We start from the raw sequence: 21,862 nt of genomic DNA on the forward strand, positions 1-21,862 counted from the left end.
GTAAAAAGGATTGCATTAACAATTTTGATATTACTTTTAAATTGTTTATTATTTTTATAAGTTGACATTTTAGTCTTTTTAAGATTAAAATTTTGTTCAATAATAATGTTTAAATGATTTAGACATTTAATTTATTTACCTGTTCAATTGTATAGACGGATATTTTTATTTTTATTTCTTATTTTTACTATATCACTTAGTTATGGTTGGATGGAATATGTGATTGATTGTATTGCTGAGAAGTCATTAACACATAACACATAAAAAAATTACAAAAAATAAATACATAATAATAATAAAAATAAAAATATTAAACACGTAATAACAAACAAAAAATATATATAAAACAGCAAAGTCATAAAATAGAAAACTAAACCGTAAAAAATAAAAAAAAACATAATAATAAAAAAATGTAAATACATTTATAAAAATAAAAAACAATAAACATATAAAAAAAATAGAATAAACAGTAAACACATGTAAAAAAAATATAAATACATTTATTAAAAATAAAAACAGTAAATATATACACAAAATTGTAAATTATATTTTTAAAAATTAAAAAATAAACACACGTAATACATTTATAAAAAAAAAGAAAAAATGATGAAATTACGTGAAGGACACTAGAGAAGAAGAAGATCACAATATGATCAACACAAGCTAAGAATTACCAGATTATCCAACCACCACAACACCCAAGATCCAATGTGGAAAAAAAACACAACAACAAATATTATAAGTTCACAAAATTGATTATGTATGTACTTTTAGAAAAAAACTAAAATCAATTTCGATTCTCGTTTTAGTTTTAAAAACTATAGAATCGATTCTCTAAAACCAACTTGCACCATTTCGAAAAATTGGAAAATCGATTCTGGTTCTTTAAAACAAGAATCGATTTTGTTGTTTATTTGAAAATTTAATAATGATTCTCCCTTCTGATAAGAAATTGATTCTAGTAAAAAAAATCAAGAGAGACTCATTGCATCAAGTGATTTTACATTTTTTTACTGTTCTTACTCAAGCATAGAAAAATAAACAACTCTAACAACAATCCAGCTCTCACTTTCACTCGTTCTAGGCACAACAAAACCATATCTGACAATACAAAGTTCACTCTCTCTAAGTACAACAAACAGAACTCTCACAAAACCTAATTTTATTTATACACTAACAAGGTTTTTGTTAGTTCACGAGTTTAGAACTTTTTAAACAAACTGGTCAAGATTCTCTTCTGTGCCACTGCTACCAAGCATTGTGACCACGGTAACCAAGGAAACCCCATTCAAAACTGGTTTTATGACCATCACGGGGTCTTTTTTTTTGTTTTTACCAAAATGGGGTCGTTGTCAAAAAAATTACAAATATGGGGCAAGTCGTGCCAACTTGGCACGACTTCATATGTAAAAGTCGTGTCAAGTTGGCACGACTTTGCCACGTTAGCCTAAAGTCGTGTCAACTTGGCACGACTTCTACCACGTCAATCTGAAGTCGTGTCAAGTTGGCACGACTTTGTCCACATCATATTTTTATTTTATTTTTGTTTTTAAATAAATATATATTATAATTATTTAATTATAATTAAAATTATAAGTTATGTAATATTTGAAATTAATTTGATAAATAAATTTTTTATGAAGGTATAAATACTTAGGTAAAGAAAATGAGAAAATTAATAATCAAACTTGAAATTGAATTTTATTATCAAGCTTGTTTGTGCGGACAATTACTTTTATTATGACCTTCGGTTCTGCAATATGAACATTTTTTTTCTTTTTCATATTTTTTATTAATCTAATAACCAAATTAATATATTACATTATCGTCAAACATGATCCATACACAATTATTCATTTTTTTATTGCTTAAAACTAACACCCTTAGAAAATTATGTATCAAATTAATTTTAAACATTACATAACTTACTAGTCAATATCTAAATAAGAAAATTTTACAAGAAAATTTAAAAATAAAAATAAATATATATATATATATATATATATGACGTGGACAAAGTCGTACCAAATTGACATGACTTCAGGGGTTGACGTGGCAGAAGTCGTGCCAACTTGGCACAACTTCATGCTGACGTGACAAAGTCGTGCCAAGTTGACACGACTTGCCCATATTTGTAAGTTTTTTGGAAACGACCCCATTTTGGTAAAAACGAAAAAAAAGCCCCATGATGGTCATAAAACCTTCAAAACTAGCACCACTTTATCCTGAAGGCATGCACAACTGCCCAGCAATGTATTTAATGTGTTTAATATATTCAAAAAGGATGCAAAGGTATCAAAGTAAAATTGCATTGTGCCTACATGGAATCAACGCAAATCTCTTTATTTTTTTGAAGAGTAAAAAAACGCTCTCACCCGCCTTCCTTCTCTCTTGTGATACCTGGAAACAAACAAACCATAAGGAATTTTAAGTGCATTATCTTTATCTTGAGTCTGATTGCATTATTTTCATGTACAATGTGGTTGTAATCAAAACATTTCAAAATAGTGGAAAAAAACTTGAAGGTTAAGTTAATTAATATTGGATGAAGAATTGATTTATTCTAACCAATTTAAAAGTCTTTGTGCAATCATTCTATCTTTATCTATCTTTGTGCCTACATGGAATCAACGTAAATCTCTTTATTTTTGTGAAGAGTAAAAAAACGCTCTCACCAGCTCGTCCATTCCTCGTCTCTTGTGATATCTAGAAACAAACAAACCATAAGAAATTCTAAATGCATTATCTTTATCTTGAGTCTGATTGCATGCTTTTCATGTACAATGGGGTTGTAATAAAAACATTTCAAAATAGTGGGAAAAAGAACTTGAAGGTTAATTTTATTAATATTGGATGAAGAATCGATTTATTCTAACCAATTTAAAAGTCTTTGTGCAATCATTCTATCTTTATCTATCTTATACTTGAATTTTTCTTTATTCATTTAAGAATCGTAACTCTTGAATCAGGTTCTATAAGAAACTTTTTTTAATCTATTAATTCAGGAAGAGGTTTTAAAAACATCAATTCAAACTTGATAAATTTTTGCTATAGTCACACTAAAAACCTAAAAGCTAAGGAAGATAAAATTCTATGAAAAAAAATTATTCTTTGTATTCATTCACGTCATTGGTACTCAAATAGGGTTTGTAAAGGGCCACAATGAGCTTTACCCTTGTAAGCAATATGACATTAAAACTAAAAGCAATTAAATTAAACAATCTTATAGGACCATTAAACTAAGAAGTCTTCCATCCATCTAGGTTTATTAATCTGATGTTTGAGCCTGTTGTCGTTGGTTTAGACACTTTGTCCTCAAACTGAGTTTGATGATCTTGTTAGGCTGAGTGGGGTTGTTGGACTGATTGGTTGGGCTTGGTTGTAATTGGAATTTGTTAAATATGTGAGTTTAATGGGTTGGGCATAGGTGCAGACATTATTGGGCTTGGGTTAGGGTTCACTATGTTTGGAGTATTATGGGAAGTGGGTGAGGCACGAGGCTCTATGAGTGGACCATTGGGGTTTAAGGTATTTGGTTTGGAGGCATGTGTTAATGGTTATTATGGGGAGTGGGTGATGCATGAGTTTCTATGGTGGACCATTGGGAAGTAATAGGTTTGGTTTAGGGACATGCATGAATGAGTTAGGAATAGGGTTACATGTACTTGAGGATTTATGAAGATTAGTGAGGCGTAAGACTCGATATTTGGGCAGCGTGAAATAGCTGGGGATAGATGCGTTGGCACATTTTGAGTGGTTGGTAAGCGCAGTGTGCTCAAAAAGTCATGTGAAACTTGTATAGGGAACTTAAAGGGTGTTGAGTTATGTTCCATGATAGAGTTTGGGTTTGGGGGAGGGGAAGGTATTGGTCCTCTGAAAGGGGAAGGAGTGAAACGTGAAACACTGGGTGGATGCGAGATGAGGGAGGTAATTAGAGTTCATACGCAACGACACCTATGCGGCGACTGATTTGGTATGGGTTTGAGTAGCGAGGGGCTAGTCTCGGACATGGACGACATTCCACTGCGGTATGGCTGGAGGCGGATCCAGACCTAGTCATCTACGTTGAAGGTGCGGTCCGATCGGTGCCGATTAGCCTGTCCGCATATGCGTTGGCGAGTTTTGCGGAAGTTATGTTTGAGAGCATGCAATACTAAGGTATGTTGGTGTAGCAGTTCCGGGATGGTGGTGTCGGCGCGAGAAATATGTAACACCTCGAGGATGGTGGGAAGTGAATGACCGTATAACGCATGTAAGAGGGAGGTGCCAATAGTCGAGTGATGCGTCATATTGTGCTATAACTCCACGAGGTGGAGGTATTGGTACCATGTGTGGGGGTGGTCCCCAGTGAAACATCGCAGGTATGCTTCTAGCCCTCTGTTTAAAACCTCTATTTGCCCATCTGTTTGTACCCTGGGCTTTGAACAATTGTCTCAAAATCGTGCTAACAAAGAGTGGATCGCGACCCGAGACTATGGTTTTTGGCATTCCGTGAACGTGAAAGATTTCCATCGTCAAGCGCTTGGCGAGTTGTTGCACTGTGAAGTGTGTAGGGAGAGCCAGAAAATGGGCATATTTGGTGAGACGGTCACAAATGACCCAAACCACTGTGTGACCCGCTGATGAAGGTAAATGAGTTATGAAATTCATAGATAAATCTTCCCATACTTGTGTCGGTGTTGGGAGAGGTTGAAGTAACCGTTGAATTTTTTTTTTGTAGGTATTTATTTCTTTGACAAGTGACACATTGCTGGAGGAATATTTTCACATCCCATGTCCATCTCAGCCAATAAAATGAGGCAGCGACTCGAGCGAGGGTAGGCTTGAGACTAGAATGACCATTTGTTGGGGACTCATGCATTTCGAGGAGGATCTTTTCTCTGAAATTATTGGACACTGGGAGGAACAATTGGTGTTGAAAAAACAACATTCCATTGCGGACTGAGAACAAATTGGGGTGTTGTTGATCGTGAGTGCAAGATTGGATTAACTAGGCACCTTCCGAGGTTTTGAAGAACTCTTGTAACTCTTGAAACAACAAGGGAATCGGCGAAGACAATGCAAGCAGTAATGAAGGGGTTGGCGTTCCTTAGCAGGACAGAGCATCGACAATTACATCTTGTGTTCCAGGTCGGTATAAAATTTGAAAACACACCTGATCCTGCCTGTTGACCAGAATGTTGGAACTTGCCTCGTCAAACTTGGATCGACGTGTGCACCGCTTCAACCTCCGTCCTTCGTCACGATCCACCTCAAGAACCTGCAAAAGAACAGAGCGGCGCCGCTGCGGCCGATCACACTCCAACGCCCAAGTCAGTGACCGAACCACCAAATACTAAGAACAACACTCAAGAACTCTCAAGGAGCCGTGCAATGTTCTCTCTCACAGTATTCTCTAGAAACTCGCAAGCGTAAAGAATACAATCTGAACGCGCGTACCTCAAAAGTTCGTTGGGGAACCCTTAAATACCTAGCCACTTTCTCTCTCCTGGCAGTTACAGACCTGGACACGTGGCTCGCATCCAGCTGTACACGTGCCATCATCTGGAGCCTCCTTGACTTGGGCGCTGCTTCTGACTATCCTTTGGCTAAGTTATTTATGCATGATACTGCTCAGTGCATAGCTAACTTGGAGCGCGATCTCTACTGGAATTGGCGAGTTAGGGTGCCTTCGTACACCTTCCCTGTGGTCTCGCCGGCCGCCTTCATAATCTGCACCACCTTCATCTTCGGCGATGTGCTTGCTCCGGCGATCTCTGATCACTTGGTCGCCTGAGTTTACATCTGGCGACTTCATCTTCAACTTGGTGACCACCGGTTCTGGTGTGCTGGAGATCGGAGCACGCCGACATAATAACTGGCGACCTCACGAGCCCCCCGACTTCCTTCCCTTCTGCCAACCTGGCGTCTCGTCAACACGCCTATACTGTAGCTTGGTGCCACGTCATCACTTCCGACTACTAGGGCGGTACACAAGCCCCCCAGTCTTAAGCGAAGACTTGTCCAGCGAAAATACTAAAGGAGTCACGTCAATACCGATCTACGTGGCATTGGCACAGAATTCCAAGCGGTTGTACTTTCTGCTTCTCTGACGCTCCACCAAACACTCCTCCCATCGTTCGACACGTGGCTTCATCAACGGTTACCTTCAGTTAACGTTTGCGCTTCCCAAACCCATTTCGAAAAACCCTTAAACTCATTTCGCTTCACTGTTCCATCACTTTCTTCGTTTTCTCAGACGCTCCAACTCTCTTCTGCAAAAAAAAAAAAAACTCTCAGCGTTCTTCAACCTTCTGAATCACCAACATCCTTCATCGCCTTCCCGATCATAAAAAGGTACTTCCTTTCCTTCTTCTGCTGGTTTTTCCTGCATTTTAACCGATTCGCATCATCCTTTAACTGTCTGGTGCATTCGTTGTGGGTTGTTTTTTCTGTTTCTCCTTCTTCGTAACTTAGGGCTTTGTCTTCGTTGCAACGAACCTTCGCTCGTTCGTTTTCCACCCTTCTCTTGTGATCGAGTCAGCCTCTGCAAACCCTGATCACCTTTGCTTTTCTTCTTCCTTTGCAGCTTCAGCAATGACTCGCTCAAAGATCACCCCAAATCCTCCTCCTTCATCCCGAAACCCCTCTTCTCAAGCACACAACCCACCGCGAGCACGCGGTGCTTCGTCTTCTCAGGCTGAGAGGCCTGCACCTTCTCGCCCCAACCTGGCCCAGGCTACTCCGCCTGTCACCAGAGGAGCCTCCGTCCCCCCACCAGACTTCAAAAAACTATATCCCTGGGCCAACTCGACCTTGTTGAGGGAAACATCTTCTGTAAACATTGCTGGGGCAGTTCTGCGATTGACGAAGGGGGATGAGCCTCACCAATCATTCCATAAGGAGCACGACGAAAAGATGACGGTGCTAGCTTGCCCCCCGACCTGCCAGTTTGCGCCGACGACAAGGCGAACAACGGTGGACCCTTCTGCTTCGTTTACACAACCTTATTCAAGAAGGTGAAACTCAGGTTTCCCTTCACTCGCTTTGAGAGGGAGCTTCTTACCGAGCTCAACATCGCCGCCGCCCAGCTCCATCCCAACAGCTGGGCGTTCGTGCGGGCATTCCAGGTCATGTGCGACCATCTGGGGTTGCCAGCATCAGTGGATGTCTTCTTATTTCTTTTTTGAAGCCAAGCACCCAGGAGATCGCCTGTGGGTAAGCTTGAACGGGATTGCTGGGAGGTCGATCCTCTCTATCTTCCAGCAATCCTACAAAGACTTGAAGGGCAAATTCGTCCAGATGCGCCCCAACGACAAGGACGCTTCCCTACTCAACGGTTTCCCCTTGTACTGGGTAAACAAGGGGAACAAAGAGTCCAAAAGCAGCTTCAGGAGGCCAAGGAGTCCTGATAGCATGGGTGCCTTGGACAGGGACCTCTGCTTCTTCTGGAAGAGTATTGCAGACGCCAACATCACCTTCCTCACCACCACACTCATCTGCTTCGAGTTCTTCGAGGACCAACTCGAAATTCGCATAGGTTAGAACGTCTAAGTCTTTGTTCTAACATTACCTCTGTTAACTATTTCTGGGCGTCTTGTGCGTTGTGTGCAAGACTTTGGTTTTATTTTTCTGCACTATTTATCTGCCTTGCTGCATACTGCCTTATGCATTTATTTTCTTTCTGAGCTAGCCCATGCATTTTTGCTCTATGCAGATAATATGTTGGGCCGGGGCAAGCTCGCTGAACTGAGGGCGCTCGCCCGAACCCACGGGTTGGCATCGGGTTCCCAAACCGTGCCAAACTCTGTGGTGGAGATCGCCGCTGCTCAAGGCAGATCGCCACCCAGGGGCCCAACTTCTTCTGAGGCCCAACCCGCCAACCAACGCAAAAAGCTTGTCCTCAGGAAACCCAAGAGGAAAGCCCCCCAAGTAGTCCTTGAGGAGGAAGAGGAAGACGACGAGGCAACTGAAGACGGCCTCGTCACGAAGAGGAAGAGGGTGGCACCTTCTTCACCATCTGCTCCATCCCCTCTTCCAACATCAACACCGCCATCTACGCCTGCTCCTCCTCCATCATTGCCACCCCCACTAACTCTTGCTTCACCAGTCCAAGCAATTCCATTGGCGTCTGCGCCACCTATGGTTGAGGCCCCCGAGCCAAACTTCATGGAGGACCCCCCGAGCGCCTCCACTCCTTATGTATCAGCTGGAGGGGGTCCTCCCTCAAATGCCTCAACCGCAAACATTGCTCCAACCGGGGATGAGGTTGCCCACAACTCTCCAATTCTGATTACCGAATCCCCGACGTCGCCACCACGCCAAGAAGCACCTGCTGAGCGACCAACTCAAGAAGGTGGCGGCGAAAACCAACAAGCAACCCACCCGGTGCCTCCACAAGCAAACCTCTCTCTTGAGGTCACGAGGATGTGGGAGCCTTTCTCTGCCAAACTGAAGATGATGGCAGAGGACTTCCCCACCATTATCTCTAGAGCTGTGGAGAGCTCCACCAGGAAGCTCCAGGATGACCTCTACGCCCTCCGAACTGAGAATAGCACTATAAGGATTGAGGCGGAGAGGTTATCTTGCAATCTGACACTCGCCGAGATTGAGCACTCCCGAGTAGAAGATGCAATGAGCACCGAGCTCTGGGTGGCGCGCAAGGAGGCCACCGATCTACGCCATAAGGTGCAGCTTCTGGCTCAAGAGAAGATTGAGCTGGAGAGCAAGATTGTACCTTATCGTGTCAAAGTGGCTGACTTGGAGGCCTTAATAAAAACTGACGCCGCCAAGGTGAAGAAACTGAAACAAAGGTCAGCCGATCGGGAGGTCTTCCTGGGAAAGGTGGAGAAGGCGAGGGACGACGCCATGGCTGAGCTTGCCGAAGCCAACAAAGAAAAGGGGAAGATCGCTGCTGAATTGGGCCAGGTGCAGGCAGAATCCAAGAAGGTTGCTGAAGACCTTCTCCAAGCTCAGGAAACCATCGAAAAACTCAAGAAGCAAGCTGAAGAGCTGGAGCAGCAGAACAAGGGGCTGAAGGAACAAATTGAAGAACTCCAGAGACAGATTGAAGAACTTAATCTGAGTTCTGCCCAAATTCTGGCTGCTGGATTCGAGGCCGCACGGGAACAGTTTGTCTGCTTGTTCCCCGATCTAGATCTCAGCATGGTGTCCCTCAACAACGAGGTGGTGGATGGGAAGGTTGTTCCCGCTGAAGTCTGATCGATTCCCTCCATCCACTACCTTTATGCTTTCCCTTTGCATACAATTGTAACAAAACGATCTATTTTTCTGTACATGTGCCCTGAACTGATATTTACTTTAATGACAAAGTCTTTGTATTTCCTCTTATAACTTCTTTGGCTGCTTTAACTTTCCTTGCACAAATTGCCTCAAAGAAATAACTTAGTAATTTCGTAAGCGCAGAAATTAACTCAGCGATTTCGTAAGCGCGATCATATACTTAACTGCTTCGAACCACATTGATTTCGAATAACAATCATTCCAACAACTTGTAAACTTAAGGCAATGAACCTTAGCGTAAAATCACTCTTCAAACAACGAGTTTTAACTCAACTGGTGGCTTAAGACATCGCTTCACCCGGTCTGCCTTATCAGAACAGGTCTTTAACTTCTCGCCATCGATCATTGTGTACTTGCTAGAATTTTTCTTTATCTTCCTAGCCTCTGTCGGATCCAGCGGGAGAAGGCCATCTGCCAGGCACCGCTTGTACTGTGTTATCCAGGTGTCTGGCTCATGGGTAGCGCAGACCTGCGTCATGTTCACCTTCTCTCCTCGACACGCTCTAATTCTCGGCGATCTCAAGGTCTCTTGAGTCAAGGATTTGTGACTCCTCGCCGCTTTCTCCGTTGACTTGCTTATCTGAAGAACCAGGTGATTTGCTACAAATGCTCTCAGCGTCTTCAGAGTTTCTTGAATCACCGTCCTCTGCCTACCCCCCTTGCCTGAACTGGCGAGCTTAGCTAGCAAGTCAGCTCGGGCATTCTGCTCTCTGGGCACATGCACTACTTCAAAGGAGGCAAAGGAACTCTTCAATTCCTGCACATACTCCAGGTAAGCCGCCATTTGTGGATCTTTAGCCTGGAAATCGCCTGTTACTTGCCCTGTGACTAGCAGTGAGTCACTCTTAGCCATCAACACCCTCGCTCCCATCTCTTTTGCCAGCAAGATCCCGGCAATCAGCGCCTCATATTCTGCTTGATTGTTGCTGGCTTTGAAGGCAAACCTCAAAGATTGTTCGATCAGCACGCCGTTGGGTCCTTCCAAAATGACTCAAGCACCGCTACCCTGCTGGTTCGACGATCCATCCACTGAGAGTACCCAACGGAAGTCGTCCCCTTCCACTCGTGTCGCCTCAGATGAGAGCTCGACCACGAAATCTGCGAAGATTTGCCCCTTAATCGGGCCTCGGGGCTCATACTTTATGTCAAATTCCGACAGCTCCACTGCCCACTTCACCATCCTTCCCGCAACGTCGGGCTTCTTCAAAACTTTCTGGATGGGCAGGTCAGTCATCACCAGTATCGTGAAGCTATGGAAGTAGTGGCGCAACCTCCTCGCCGAAAATATCACTGCCAGCGCAGCCTTCTCCAGGGCCTGATATCTCGTTTCGGGGCCCTGCAACACCTTACTAACAAAATAAATAGGCTTCTGAGCCTGATCTTGGTCCTGAGCGAGCACCGCACTCACCGCCCTCTCAGTTACAGCAAAATACAACCTGAGAGGGGTTCCCACCATCGGTTTACACAAAACCGGCGGGCTCGCCAGATACTCTTTCAGCTTGATGAAGGCTTCCTCACACTCCTTCGTCCAGGCAAACTTGTTATTGCGCCTTAAGCACTGAAAGTAGGGATGTCCCTTCTCTCCGCTAGCTGACACGAAGCGAGACAGGGCGGCCATCCGACCTGTTAGTTGTTGTACTTCCTTCACGGTAGCTGGGCTCCTCATCGCCAAGATGGCGGCACACTTATCCGGGTTGGCTTCTATTCCTCTTTCAGTCAAGAGAAATCCCAGGAATTTTCCAGCCTCCACGCCAAAGATGCATTTCTCTGGATTCAGCTTCAACCTGAATTTGGCGATCGTCGTGAACAACTCCTCCAAGTCTGCAACGTGCTTGCTTTTTTCTGGCGAGGTCACAACCATGTCATCGACGTACGTTTGCACATTCCTTCCCAGCATTGGTGCAAGTACTCGATCCATCAACCTCTGGTACGTGGCCCCCGCGTTCTTCAGCCCAAACGACATCACTTTGTAGCAGTAGCACGATCTCTCGGTCATGAAAGCAGTCTTCTCTTCATCCATCGGATGCATCTTGATATGGTTATACCCCGAGAAGGCATCCAGGAAGCTCAACAACTTACACCCTGCAGCACTATCCACCAGGGCGTCTATGCTTGGTAAAGGATATGAATCCTTTGGGCAAGCCTTGTTCAGATCAGTGAAATCGACGCACATGCGCCATTTCCCATTACTCTTCTTCACCAGCACGACATTTGCCAGCCATTCAGGGTACTGAACTTCCCTGATGTGGCTCGCAGCGAGGAGTTTCTGTGTTTCGTCCCTCATCGCTTGCCTCCTCTCCTCGTTCAACTTTCTTCTTCTTTGTCGCACTGGCCTCACCAAGTTGTCCATCGCCAGATGATGGCACAAGAAGTCGGGATCGATCCCGGGCATGTCCGAAGCGGACCATGCAAAGGCGTCCAGATGCCGGTCTATCACCTTAGCAATCTGGTCTTGGAGTTCGACCTCCAGAGATCTTCCCAGCTTGAAGATCTTTCCCCCGATCTCTCTCTCGAGCCACTGCTCGACGAGTTTTGGCCTGGTCTCTCTGGCGATCATTGCCCTGGCGATTCCCAGTTCTCTCGCTTCCTCAGGGCGATTCCTTGCCTCTTCTTCCTCCAGACCAGCGTTCCCCTCCCCCAGCTCAGCATCCACCATCTCCACGTCTCTTCTGGCGGTCTCTTCTGTTACCGTCGATCTGGGCTTCACACCAGGAGGCGGGGTGGTCGTCACGTAACTCACAGACCTTTTGTTTTTCAGGCTATTCTCATAGCACTTCTTTGCTTCCTTTTGGTCGGATTTGATGGTGATCACCACCTCCTCCATAGACGGCAACTTCACCTTCATGTGCCGGGTCGACGGTATAGCGCCTATCCTGTTGAGCGTGGGTCTTCCCAACAGGATGTTGTATGCTGAAGGAGCGTTTACAACAAGGTATTTGATTTTCTCCGTTCTCGAACCCGCCTCATCTGTAAACGTAGTCCTCAATTCTATGTACCCCCTGACCTCTACCTGGTCACCAGCGAAACCATACAAACACCCTCCATAGGGCCTCAGCTGGTCAAGGGGCAGCTCCAACTGCGTGAAAGTCGGCCAGAACATCACGTCTGCCGAGCTTCCATGGTCCACCAGAACCCTGTGGACCTTTCTTCCTGCTGTGATCAACGAGATGACTATGGGATCGTTGTCATGAGGCACAACGTCCCGAAGATCTTGCTTGGTGAATGTAATGTCCACATCCAGCGAGTGGTCTTCAAACATATCCACCGTCATCACAGACCTCGCGTACCTCTTCCTCTACGATGCGGTGCATCCACCCCCTGAGAAACCCCCTGCAATGGTGTGGATCTCCCCGTGCGTAGGCAGCTCGTGCTGCTGAGCCTCAGCACCTGCAGGCTGGGAGCTCGACGCTCCCCCCGTCCTCCTATCCAGCAGATAGTCATTTAGGAATCCGCTCTTAACCAGATCATCGAGCTGGTATCTTAAAGCCAAGCACGAGTCCAAGGTGTGGCCAAAGCCCTGGTGAAACTCGCACCAGACGTCTGGCTCGGGTCCCAACACCTTGTCGCTTACCTTCTCGGGCGCTTTCAATCTGGCTGATATGTTGGGAATGGCAATCAGGTCCGCCAATCCCATGACAAACTTGTGCTTAGGCGGGCGATTGTACTCCCGACGTGCGGGTTGCTGGCGTCCTTGGCCCCTGCCCTTGTTCTTCCTTGGATCATAAGGATGGCGGGTCCTCTGATCCCTCCTGGCCGCCGCTGTCTCCAGTACCCTTTGTGGCTGGATCCTCGTCTGGGCGCGTGGCCTAGTGGGAGCCACGCTTCCTCTCTTCTCGGCGACTTCACTCTCGTCGGCGATGTGGGCCACCGCAAGTCGCCTGACCTCAGCAAACGTGGCGGGGTGAGCCCTGATCAATGCCTCGCAGAATGGTCCCGGTAGCACGCCCTTCTTAAATGCATAGACCAGCATTTTTTCATCTTTGGCCGGCGATCTGACCATCTACGCCCCAAAGCGATTCAAGTAGTCCCTGAGGGACTCTCCCTGATATTGCCTTATATCAAACAAATCATAAGACACCCTGGGCGGTGCCTTATTCACAATGTATTGCTCGACGAAAATCTTCGAGAACTGTTGGAAGTTGGTAATGTGACCGGTAGGCAGGCTCACAAACCATTCCAGCGCCGTTCCCTGGAGTGTGCTCACGAACATCTTGCAGTACACGGCGTCTGATCCTCCTGACAGCATCATCTGCGCATGGAACGTGGTGAGATGAGCCTCAGGATCTTCCACGCCGGTGAAAACAGCCTTAACAGGTACCACACTCGCAGGAATAGGCGTGTCAGTAATCGCTTGAGCAAAAGGCATGGGGAAAACACGAGGCGGCGTTGACGGCGCGACCTCTTCAGCAATAGGACGCCCTTGCTGCTCCTGAAGAGCTTGACGCAGCTCTTCAGTTACTTTGCTAAGCTCATCATTTCTGGCCCGAGAGGCGGCCAGGTCCTCGTGCATTCTCGCCTATTCTATGCGCGAGGCTTCCACAGTTGCCTGCAACGAGCGCATAATCTCTACCATTTGCACCATGGTCATGGCGGCGGCGCCTTCAGCAGCAACGGGCACAACTGGACTTGAACGGTTGCTTCTCATTTTTCTCATGAAAACTTAGCAAATCACAGAGAATAATGAACAACACTTCCTTCAACGACGATCGATTCAGCGGTCAATCGGTCGGAACTGCGCGAAACTCCGCAAGAAACTCAAGAACACAGAAAACCTCCACAGAAACCTGTAACTCCACCAGAAACCACCGCTTCCTCCACGAAAAACCAAACGAGTCAAAGAACTCAAGTCTTCACCGAACAAATTTCGCGCAAGGAGCAGAAAACTTCACCTCACCGAACAAAAATCCAAGCGAACGGTGGAAAATGCGAAATCACCGAACAAATCTCAAACGAACAGCGAACAATGGTTGCACCAGCACACAACCACGCAGAAAACTACAAAAACCTCCAAGAACTCACGCTGTGGATGGGAACAGGTTTTACACGGCCCCACGGTGGGCGCCTGATGATCCTGCCTGTTGACCAGAACGTTGGAACTTGCTTCGTCAAACTTGGATCGACATGTGCACCGCTTCAACCTCCGTCCTTCGTCACGATCCACCTCAAGAACCTGCAAAAGAACAGAGCGGCGCCGCTGCGGCTGATCGCACTCCAACGCCCAAGTCAGTGACCGAACCACCAAATACTAAGAACAACACTCAAGAACTCTCAAGGAGCCGTGCAATGTTCTCTCTCACAGTATTCTCTAGAAACTCGCAAGCGTAAAGAATACAATCTGAACGCGCGTACCTCAAAAGTTCGTTGGGGAACCCTTAAATACCTAGCCACTTTCTCTCTCCTGGCAGTTACAGACCTGGACACGTGGCTCGCATCCAGTTGTACACGTGCCATCATCTGGAGCCTCCTTGACTTGGGCGCTGCTTCTGACTATCCTTTGGCTAAGTTATTTATGCATGATACTGCTCAGTGCATAGCTAACTTGGAGCGCGATCTCTACTGGAATTGGCGAGTTAGGGTGCCTTCGTACACCTTCCCTGTGGTCTCGCCGGCCGCCTTCATAATCTGCACCACCTTCATCTTCGGCGATGTGCTTGCTCCGACGATCTCTGATCACTTGGTCGCCTGAGTTTACATCTGGCGACTTCATCTTCAACTTGGTGACCACCGGTTCTGGTGTGCTGGAGATCGGAGCACGCCGACATAATAACTGGCGACCTCACGAGCCCCCCGACTTCCTTCCCTTCTGCCAACCTGGCGTCTCGTCAACACGCCTATACTGTAGCTTGGTGCCACGTCATCACTTCCGACTACCAGGGCGGTACAACACCCTTGTAATTTTGTTGTTCATTTTCGTTGTTCTGGCATTTGAATGGTCTGTGAAAGTAATGTATGCTAACTTTTTTTTTCATTTGTGAATATTTTAAAGTGTTGGCCTAATAAGTACTGGCGCCATTTCTTTATTGCTTCTGTTATTGCATACATCTCCCTCACATACACGGATGACGCTTGGAGTCGTGAGCACATCTTCTTGTTGAAGAACGAAAGTGGGTGGTTTTTCTGGCTGAGCACTGCCCCCACGGGCAATGACGATGCATTTGTCTCCACTACAAAGGGTTGATTAAAATCTAAAAGGTGTAGTGTAGGAACCTTTGCAACGTGTAATTTTAATTCGTGTGAAAGCTTGATGAGTTGTCACAAGCCACATAAATTTATGATTATGTAATAAGTTGGCGAGAGGAGCGACGAGAGTGGCGTGGTAACAAACAAATTTCCTATAAAAGTCGGTGAGACCGAGAAAGCTCCTTACTTCCGTGAGTGAGCGTGGATAAGGCTAGTTATGTATGACAATGACTTTTTCTGGGTCAAGGGCAACACTACTAGGAGAAATGATATGACCTAAGTAACTAACATGAGTTGTTGCAAAACTGCACTTAGTTAACTCCATAAAGAATTGCTTAGTTTATAAGAGATACAGAATAATCTGTAAGTGAGTAATATGGTCTTGCAATGTAGGACTGTAAATTAAAATATCATAAAAAAATTAGGACAAACCATATTAAATAGGGTCGAAGAAGACCATTCATAGCTGCTTGAAATGTAGAGGGCGCATTAGTCAAACCGAATGACATGACTAAAAATTTGTAATGACCATTAGTGGTTCGAAAAGCTGTCTTGTGGATGTCTTTTGGGGTGACTCGAATTTGGTGATACCCTGAGTATAAATCGATCTTAGTGAAAATTGTACCTGAACCTAGTTCATCAAACAATTCTTCGATGGTTGGTATTGGAAAGCGATCACGGATAGTGGCTGCATTTAAGGTTTTGTAGTTAACACAAAAACGCCAAATATCGTCTTTCTTTTTTATAAGGAGGACATGAGAGGAAAAAGGGTTGTTGTTGGGTTTAATGAAACCATTTTGCAACATTTCATGAATGAGGTTGGTGATAGTTTCCTTGTGGGAGTGTGGATAGCGATACGTTTAACATTGACTGGAGAGGTGTGTGGGAGGAGGGGTATGTGATGGTCATGTGGTCTTAGTGGGGGTAACCCAAGGGGTATTTTGAAAAATTGTGTGATGTTGTAGGAGAATGGCTTGGATGGGGAAAGGTAAGGAATACAATGGAGAAGATGGGGTATGTAGGTTATTTTCTAACAGGCTTGGGGATGACGATGGGCTATCAATTGATAGTAGGTGGAGGGATGCAATGGAGTTGGTAGAGATATATTGAAAAAACTGGTGGTAGGATGTTTGGGTGGGTGTGGATGTAGTTGCAGTTTGTAGAGTGGCAAGTTGATTTTGCTGGTTGAAGGCGATGCTAGGGATGGAGAAATCTGTCTTAATAGGTCCTAGGGTACGCAACCATTCAATACCCAACACTACATCCGCTCCTTCAATGGATAAGAGGTAAAAGGGAATGGTAAAAGTTGAAGTTGTAGAGCAATGTCAATCGAAGGACAAATGCCTTGGCATTGGAAAAAGGCGTCATTGTCGACCATCATAGATAGGGGTGGGCTAGGTTTAATGGGTAAGTGGAGGTGGTGAGCAATACGGGGTTGTAATATATTATGGGAGCTGCCAGAGTCAATAAGAACAATTACTGAAAGATTGTGAATTATTTCATTGAATTTTAGGGTTTGGGAGATGTATTACTAGATAAGGTAAGTGGTGATAAATGAAAATGTATGGACTCTGGATACTCGATAGTGGTGGATGGTTCCCCCAAAGGTTTTGGGGGTGGTTTTGGATCATCCAAAAGCAACAAGAACCGAAAAGGTGTGCATTTGTGTCCCGGGATAAACTTCTCATCACAATTATAATATAAACCCTGTGCGCGACGCTCTTATAATTGAGTTGGTGTGAGACGTTTAATAGGTAGGGGATTCTGTGAGTGGTGGTTTGGACTGGTTCTGGTGGTTGATGATCGAAAAAAATGTTGGTGGGCTTGGAGTTGTGAGCTTGAAAAGGGCGTGGGATTCTGGGTTTGGAATCATAATATTTATCTTCAATGAGTTTAGCGAGGCCAATGGCTTGAGTATTGAGTATGGGTAAAGAATGAACAATTCTCGACTAATATCTGGGTGGAGACCCGAGATAAAACAGTTGAGAATAATATCTAGGGTGAGACCCACCGTGCCGTTACAGAGTTTTCAAAACGTGATTGGTATTCTGTTACCGTGGTGAGCTGTTGTAGTTAGAAGAGTGATGCTTGATGGTGGTGTATGTTGAAGGTCCAAAGCGGAGTTCAAGGGCATGGGTGAAGGATACCCAGTCTATGACCAAGTTGTTATGGTGCAACCATTTAAACCAGCTAAGTGTTTCACCCTTCATGTGAAAAACGACAATAGATATCCTTTGATCCGGGGGAATATGATAAAATGAAAAATATTGTTCGGCCTGAAATAGCCAATCCAAGGGATCTGAGTCCTCAAAGAATGCCAGTTGCAACTTAGGTGGTCTAATATTGGGAAGGGGTGGTGGTTGGTATTGCTAATGATTGTTAGGGTTAGGAATGACTTGCTAAACATGGATATGCGAATTGGTAGTGAGGGGTGTTGTGGTTGTGGTTGCTAGGGTAAAGGGGATTTCTCCAATTGGGGAAATTTGGTGGTTTGGATGAGGTATAATATGTTTTAAGAGGAGGGTGAGGGTGGACTGGATGGAGTCGTTTATGGCTTCCATGATGGTTTGGTGATTTTGGTGTTCATCCAGCTGGAATTGAATGAAACGTTCCTGTATGGAATCATTATCCTTGTAAGTAACATTTACATTGAAACTAAAAGCAATTAAATTAAACAATCCTATAGATCCACTAAATTAAGAAGTATTCAATCCATATAGGTTTATTAATCTAACATTTGGATTTATTGGTGTTGTTGGACCACAATGTAACAAAACTTCTCTTGACCGAACAACTTTTAACTAATAATGAGTAAATTTTAAACATTGAATATTTGGCGCAAAAATATTGTAAATCTTTTAAAAAATATTCTCTACATAAAGAACAAATAAAAATAATGAATTAATTTATTTTTTGTAAAAGAACATTTCTAGTAAAATCATGAAAAAGATGATTGTTCTAATAAATTATAACACTTCTACATTAGTTGTCAGAAAACTTATACATTTCATATGTATAAGTTTTATTTACAGTAATTGCTGCCACTTTTATTTACACAGCAAATGTAGAAAATTGCAGTAAAAATATTAATTTTACAGTAATTTGTCTCACACTGAAGTGAAGTGTAAAAGTTGAGTATTGATAGCATTAATCTAGTTGAAAGTTTCGAGCATAATAAAATGGGAAAGGAAAAGAAAATGAGGAGTGACAGTCAAAGGAATGTGAAAAAAACGGTCAAATGCAGAGAAAACGCAAGCAGAGAATGCAGAGATTGCAGAGAAAGAGAGATTGGGATTGGGGCAAAAGGTACCTTCACATCACTTCCTCTTCTTCCATTTCTTCAACACGAATCACGGTCAAATTTCATATCCTCCTCATCATTTCGTTCAACATTTCCCAAACCATACAATATGCAAATCCATCACCATTTTCTAACCGTTATACATCAATTCTCAACACTTTCATCACCATAATCATTTTCTCTCCACACCTTCTCTCACTTTTAATCCGCATGCCATGCCTTTTTTCTTCCAACATTTATCACTATCAAATTTACACTCTCTATTCAGAATCAGAAATATTAATTTTGGGGATTTTTTAATAATATATGAGAAGATATTAGCTAATTGCAACGATCATGTTCTACAAAATCTATATTTAATTTACTTATAATGGAAATTATTGAACGGGTTGATTATTATTATAAATGCAACTATATATAGGTTCGTAAACAGTTTTCGTTTTTAATTAAAAAATATTATATATGGACTTGATTGCTATTAATGAATAAATTAATTAAAATTGCTGATTTATATAAATGTGTTTTTGTAATTTTAATATTTTAACAGTAATTTTTTACCCTAAAATAGTGTCAGAGTAAAATACTGATTTTTAAATTTTTTGGCTATTTATCATGCCATGACCATGCATGACAGGGTGAGGTCATTCTGCAGCCTTCCCTCAGAAAAAATAACAAACCACAGAAGAAAAAGTGAACAAATCAAGATACCCAATTTGGCTGAACATTTGTTTTCAAAATCAGCATAGCAAGCGATGCATGCTACAAAAGCCCAATGATGATGATTTCCTTATTCAAAGATAATAAAAACATGATATTATATATAAATACAGTACACAACAATTGTTTTTTTCTTATTTTTTTAATCTTTTTATATATAAATTAAATCCAAAAGCTTTTTCCTTATCTCAAAATTGTATTCCAAAAATAATTAGTGTTAAAATATCTCTCACACACCTTCATAACCTAATGTGCTATTACTTGTCTTCACTCCCTTCCTCCTTCTTCTTCTTCAAAGAATTTGCATGCATATTTTTTTCTTTTATATATATTATTAATTCCAGTAAACATATATTTTAATTAAAAAAATCATTATTCTTTTTTTCTAGCAAAAACAGGACTAATAAAAGCTTTGTAAAGATGAGAAGATTGAATCAAAATATTGATGAATTATACATAAGCATCTATATTGTTCATATTAGACAAACATGGATAGAAATATTTTGGGTAGAACACAAATAAAATTGTGTAACACCTATTCATCTACCTATTTTATATTCATATCCCTATATAAGATACCCTAATGGAGATTCACATAATCTTTATATATAAAGAGTGAATTCAATTCAAAGCCATAAAGCTCCAGCTTCTTTGAGGAGTGGAACCAGGGTGCCATTTATGTGGCTGGCCATGAGGGTCTGCACCCCACCAAGAAACTTGCCGCCAATGAAGACAGCAGGAACGGGCTGATGGGCTCCAGCAAGCTGGTGGAGGACGGAGCGGATTCCGGCACCGTTGGCCTGCTCGTCGAGCTCCACCACGGTGGGGCCAACGCCAAGGCTGAACAGGAGGCGCTTGGCGACGGTGGACATGCAGCAGTCGCTCATGCTGAACACCACCACGGCGTTGCATGACACCAAGTGGTGCACCATCTCGTAGGGTCTCATCATGTTGAGCCCCAGTGAGAGGGAGGAGGAGGAGGGTGGCGTTGGCTCCACCTGAGTGACGGATTTCATGACTTGCATGTTGGTATGGTGGTGAGAGCTTTGGTAGGAGGTGGTGAGAAGAATTGAGAGAAGAAATGAGAGGAGTGTTGGAGATTATATAGTGTGAGAGATGTTACATGTTACATGTTATTGCATGGAGGTTTGTGTAAGGTGGTGTGGCATGAGTCAAAGTAGGAGAATGAGAGTGAGTGAGTGAGTGAGTCCAAAGGCACAAAAGGAGTGAGTTTGATGAGGAAAAGATGAAAAGGAATATTGAGACATAGAAAGAGAGAGAAGATCACACTTTTTTTGAAGAAGGAAAACAAGAAAACAAGAATTCAGAGGAGACTGACACACTTCATACATGCTGCTCATGAATGATGAGTAACTCATAAGCAAGGCAAAAGCTGCTACACATGCATACCACATATATATGTTTACTCAACTTTTCTAATTACTCTCTCAACCTATTCTTCATTGCTTCTTATGTTTTTGTTTGAGAAAACAAGTTATGAATCTTGTGTCAATCATTAATTAGTTACTTCAAATCTTCCATGCTTTTTTGTTTCACCATTTGACAATTAATCATGAAGTTTTGTTTTTATACTTTGAATAGGATAACACATGATTAGATGGTATTATATGGAGTTAGTTTAGTGGTTTTTAAGTTTTTTGTTCAAAAGTTAATTATTTAGCTCAATTTCCAATCTAAGAAAAAAAAATACATTATGAACACTAACTTATAACTTGATTGAAAAAACTCTTCTATAATAATTTGTAATAGAAAAAATAAATTTATAATTTAAAATTAATTAACTCATCTATAAATTAAAAAAACAAATTTAAGAATTAGAAAAAATATTCTTTATTTTTTTTACAAATTAACTTATGTATAAAATAATTTTAAGGAGAGTTCATTTTTTTTTCTTTAAATTTCTTCTACTAAAGTATTTTAACGAGATATTTGTCCCAAATAAAATTAATTTTCCTATTAGACTGAGAATTTTCTTTATAATATTTATATTCTGAATTTCTATTTCTGATTCCCTACAATATCTATATATCACATCTTTTTCGTTTTTTTCTCCCTTCTTAATAGTCATATATATATATATATATATATATATATATATATATATTTTTTTTTATTGAATGTTACAAACCTCCTTCTTTTTAATTGATTCTTCATAAGTGACATCCTTATTTTTAATTGATTCTTCATACTAAGTTTATGAAGTACGTTAATTGTATTTTAAAATAATTAAAAATAGCTTTATTTTTTGTCTTGTTTTGAGTTGTGAACATTTAAAATATATTTGAACATTTAAATAGCTGATAATCTAGTTTTTAAATGGAGATTTATTTAATTCCCTTAAAAAAGTTTGATAATTATATG

At 42.5% G+C, this 21,862-nt stretch overlaps 1 protein-coding gene across 1 annotated transcript; it reads right to left on the bottom strand.

Moving 5' to 3' along the window:
• Nucleotides 1-19,944: 19,944 nt before the first annotated feature.
• On the bottom strand, nucleotides 19,945-20,642 carry LOC137822408 (glutaredoxin-C1). The gene has a single exon (XM_068627294.2). It carries the CDS (start codon nucleotides 20,503-20,505, stop codon nucleotides 20,107-20,109), a length of 399 nt encoding a protein of 132 aa, XP_068483395.1. The 5' UTR covers nucleotides 20,506-20,642; the 3' UTR covers nucleotides 19,945-20,106.
• Between the last annotated feature and the right edge of the window lie 1,220 nt (nucleotides 20,643-21,862).

Source organism: Phaseolus vulgaris, chromosome 9, assembly GCF_051622355.1.
Source record: "Phaseolus vulgaris cultivar YP4 chromosome 9, ASM5162235v1, whole genome shotgun sequence".
Classification (NCBI taxonomy): Eukaryota; Viridiplantae; Streptophyta; class Magnoliopsida; order Fabales; family Fabaceae; genus Phaseolus; species Phaseolus vulgaris.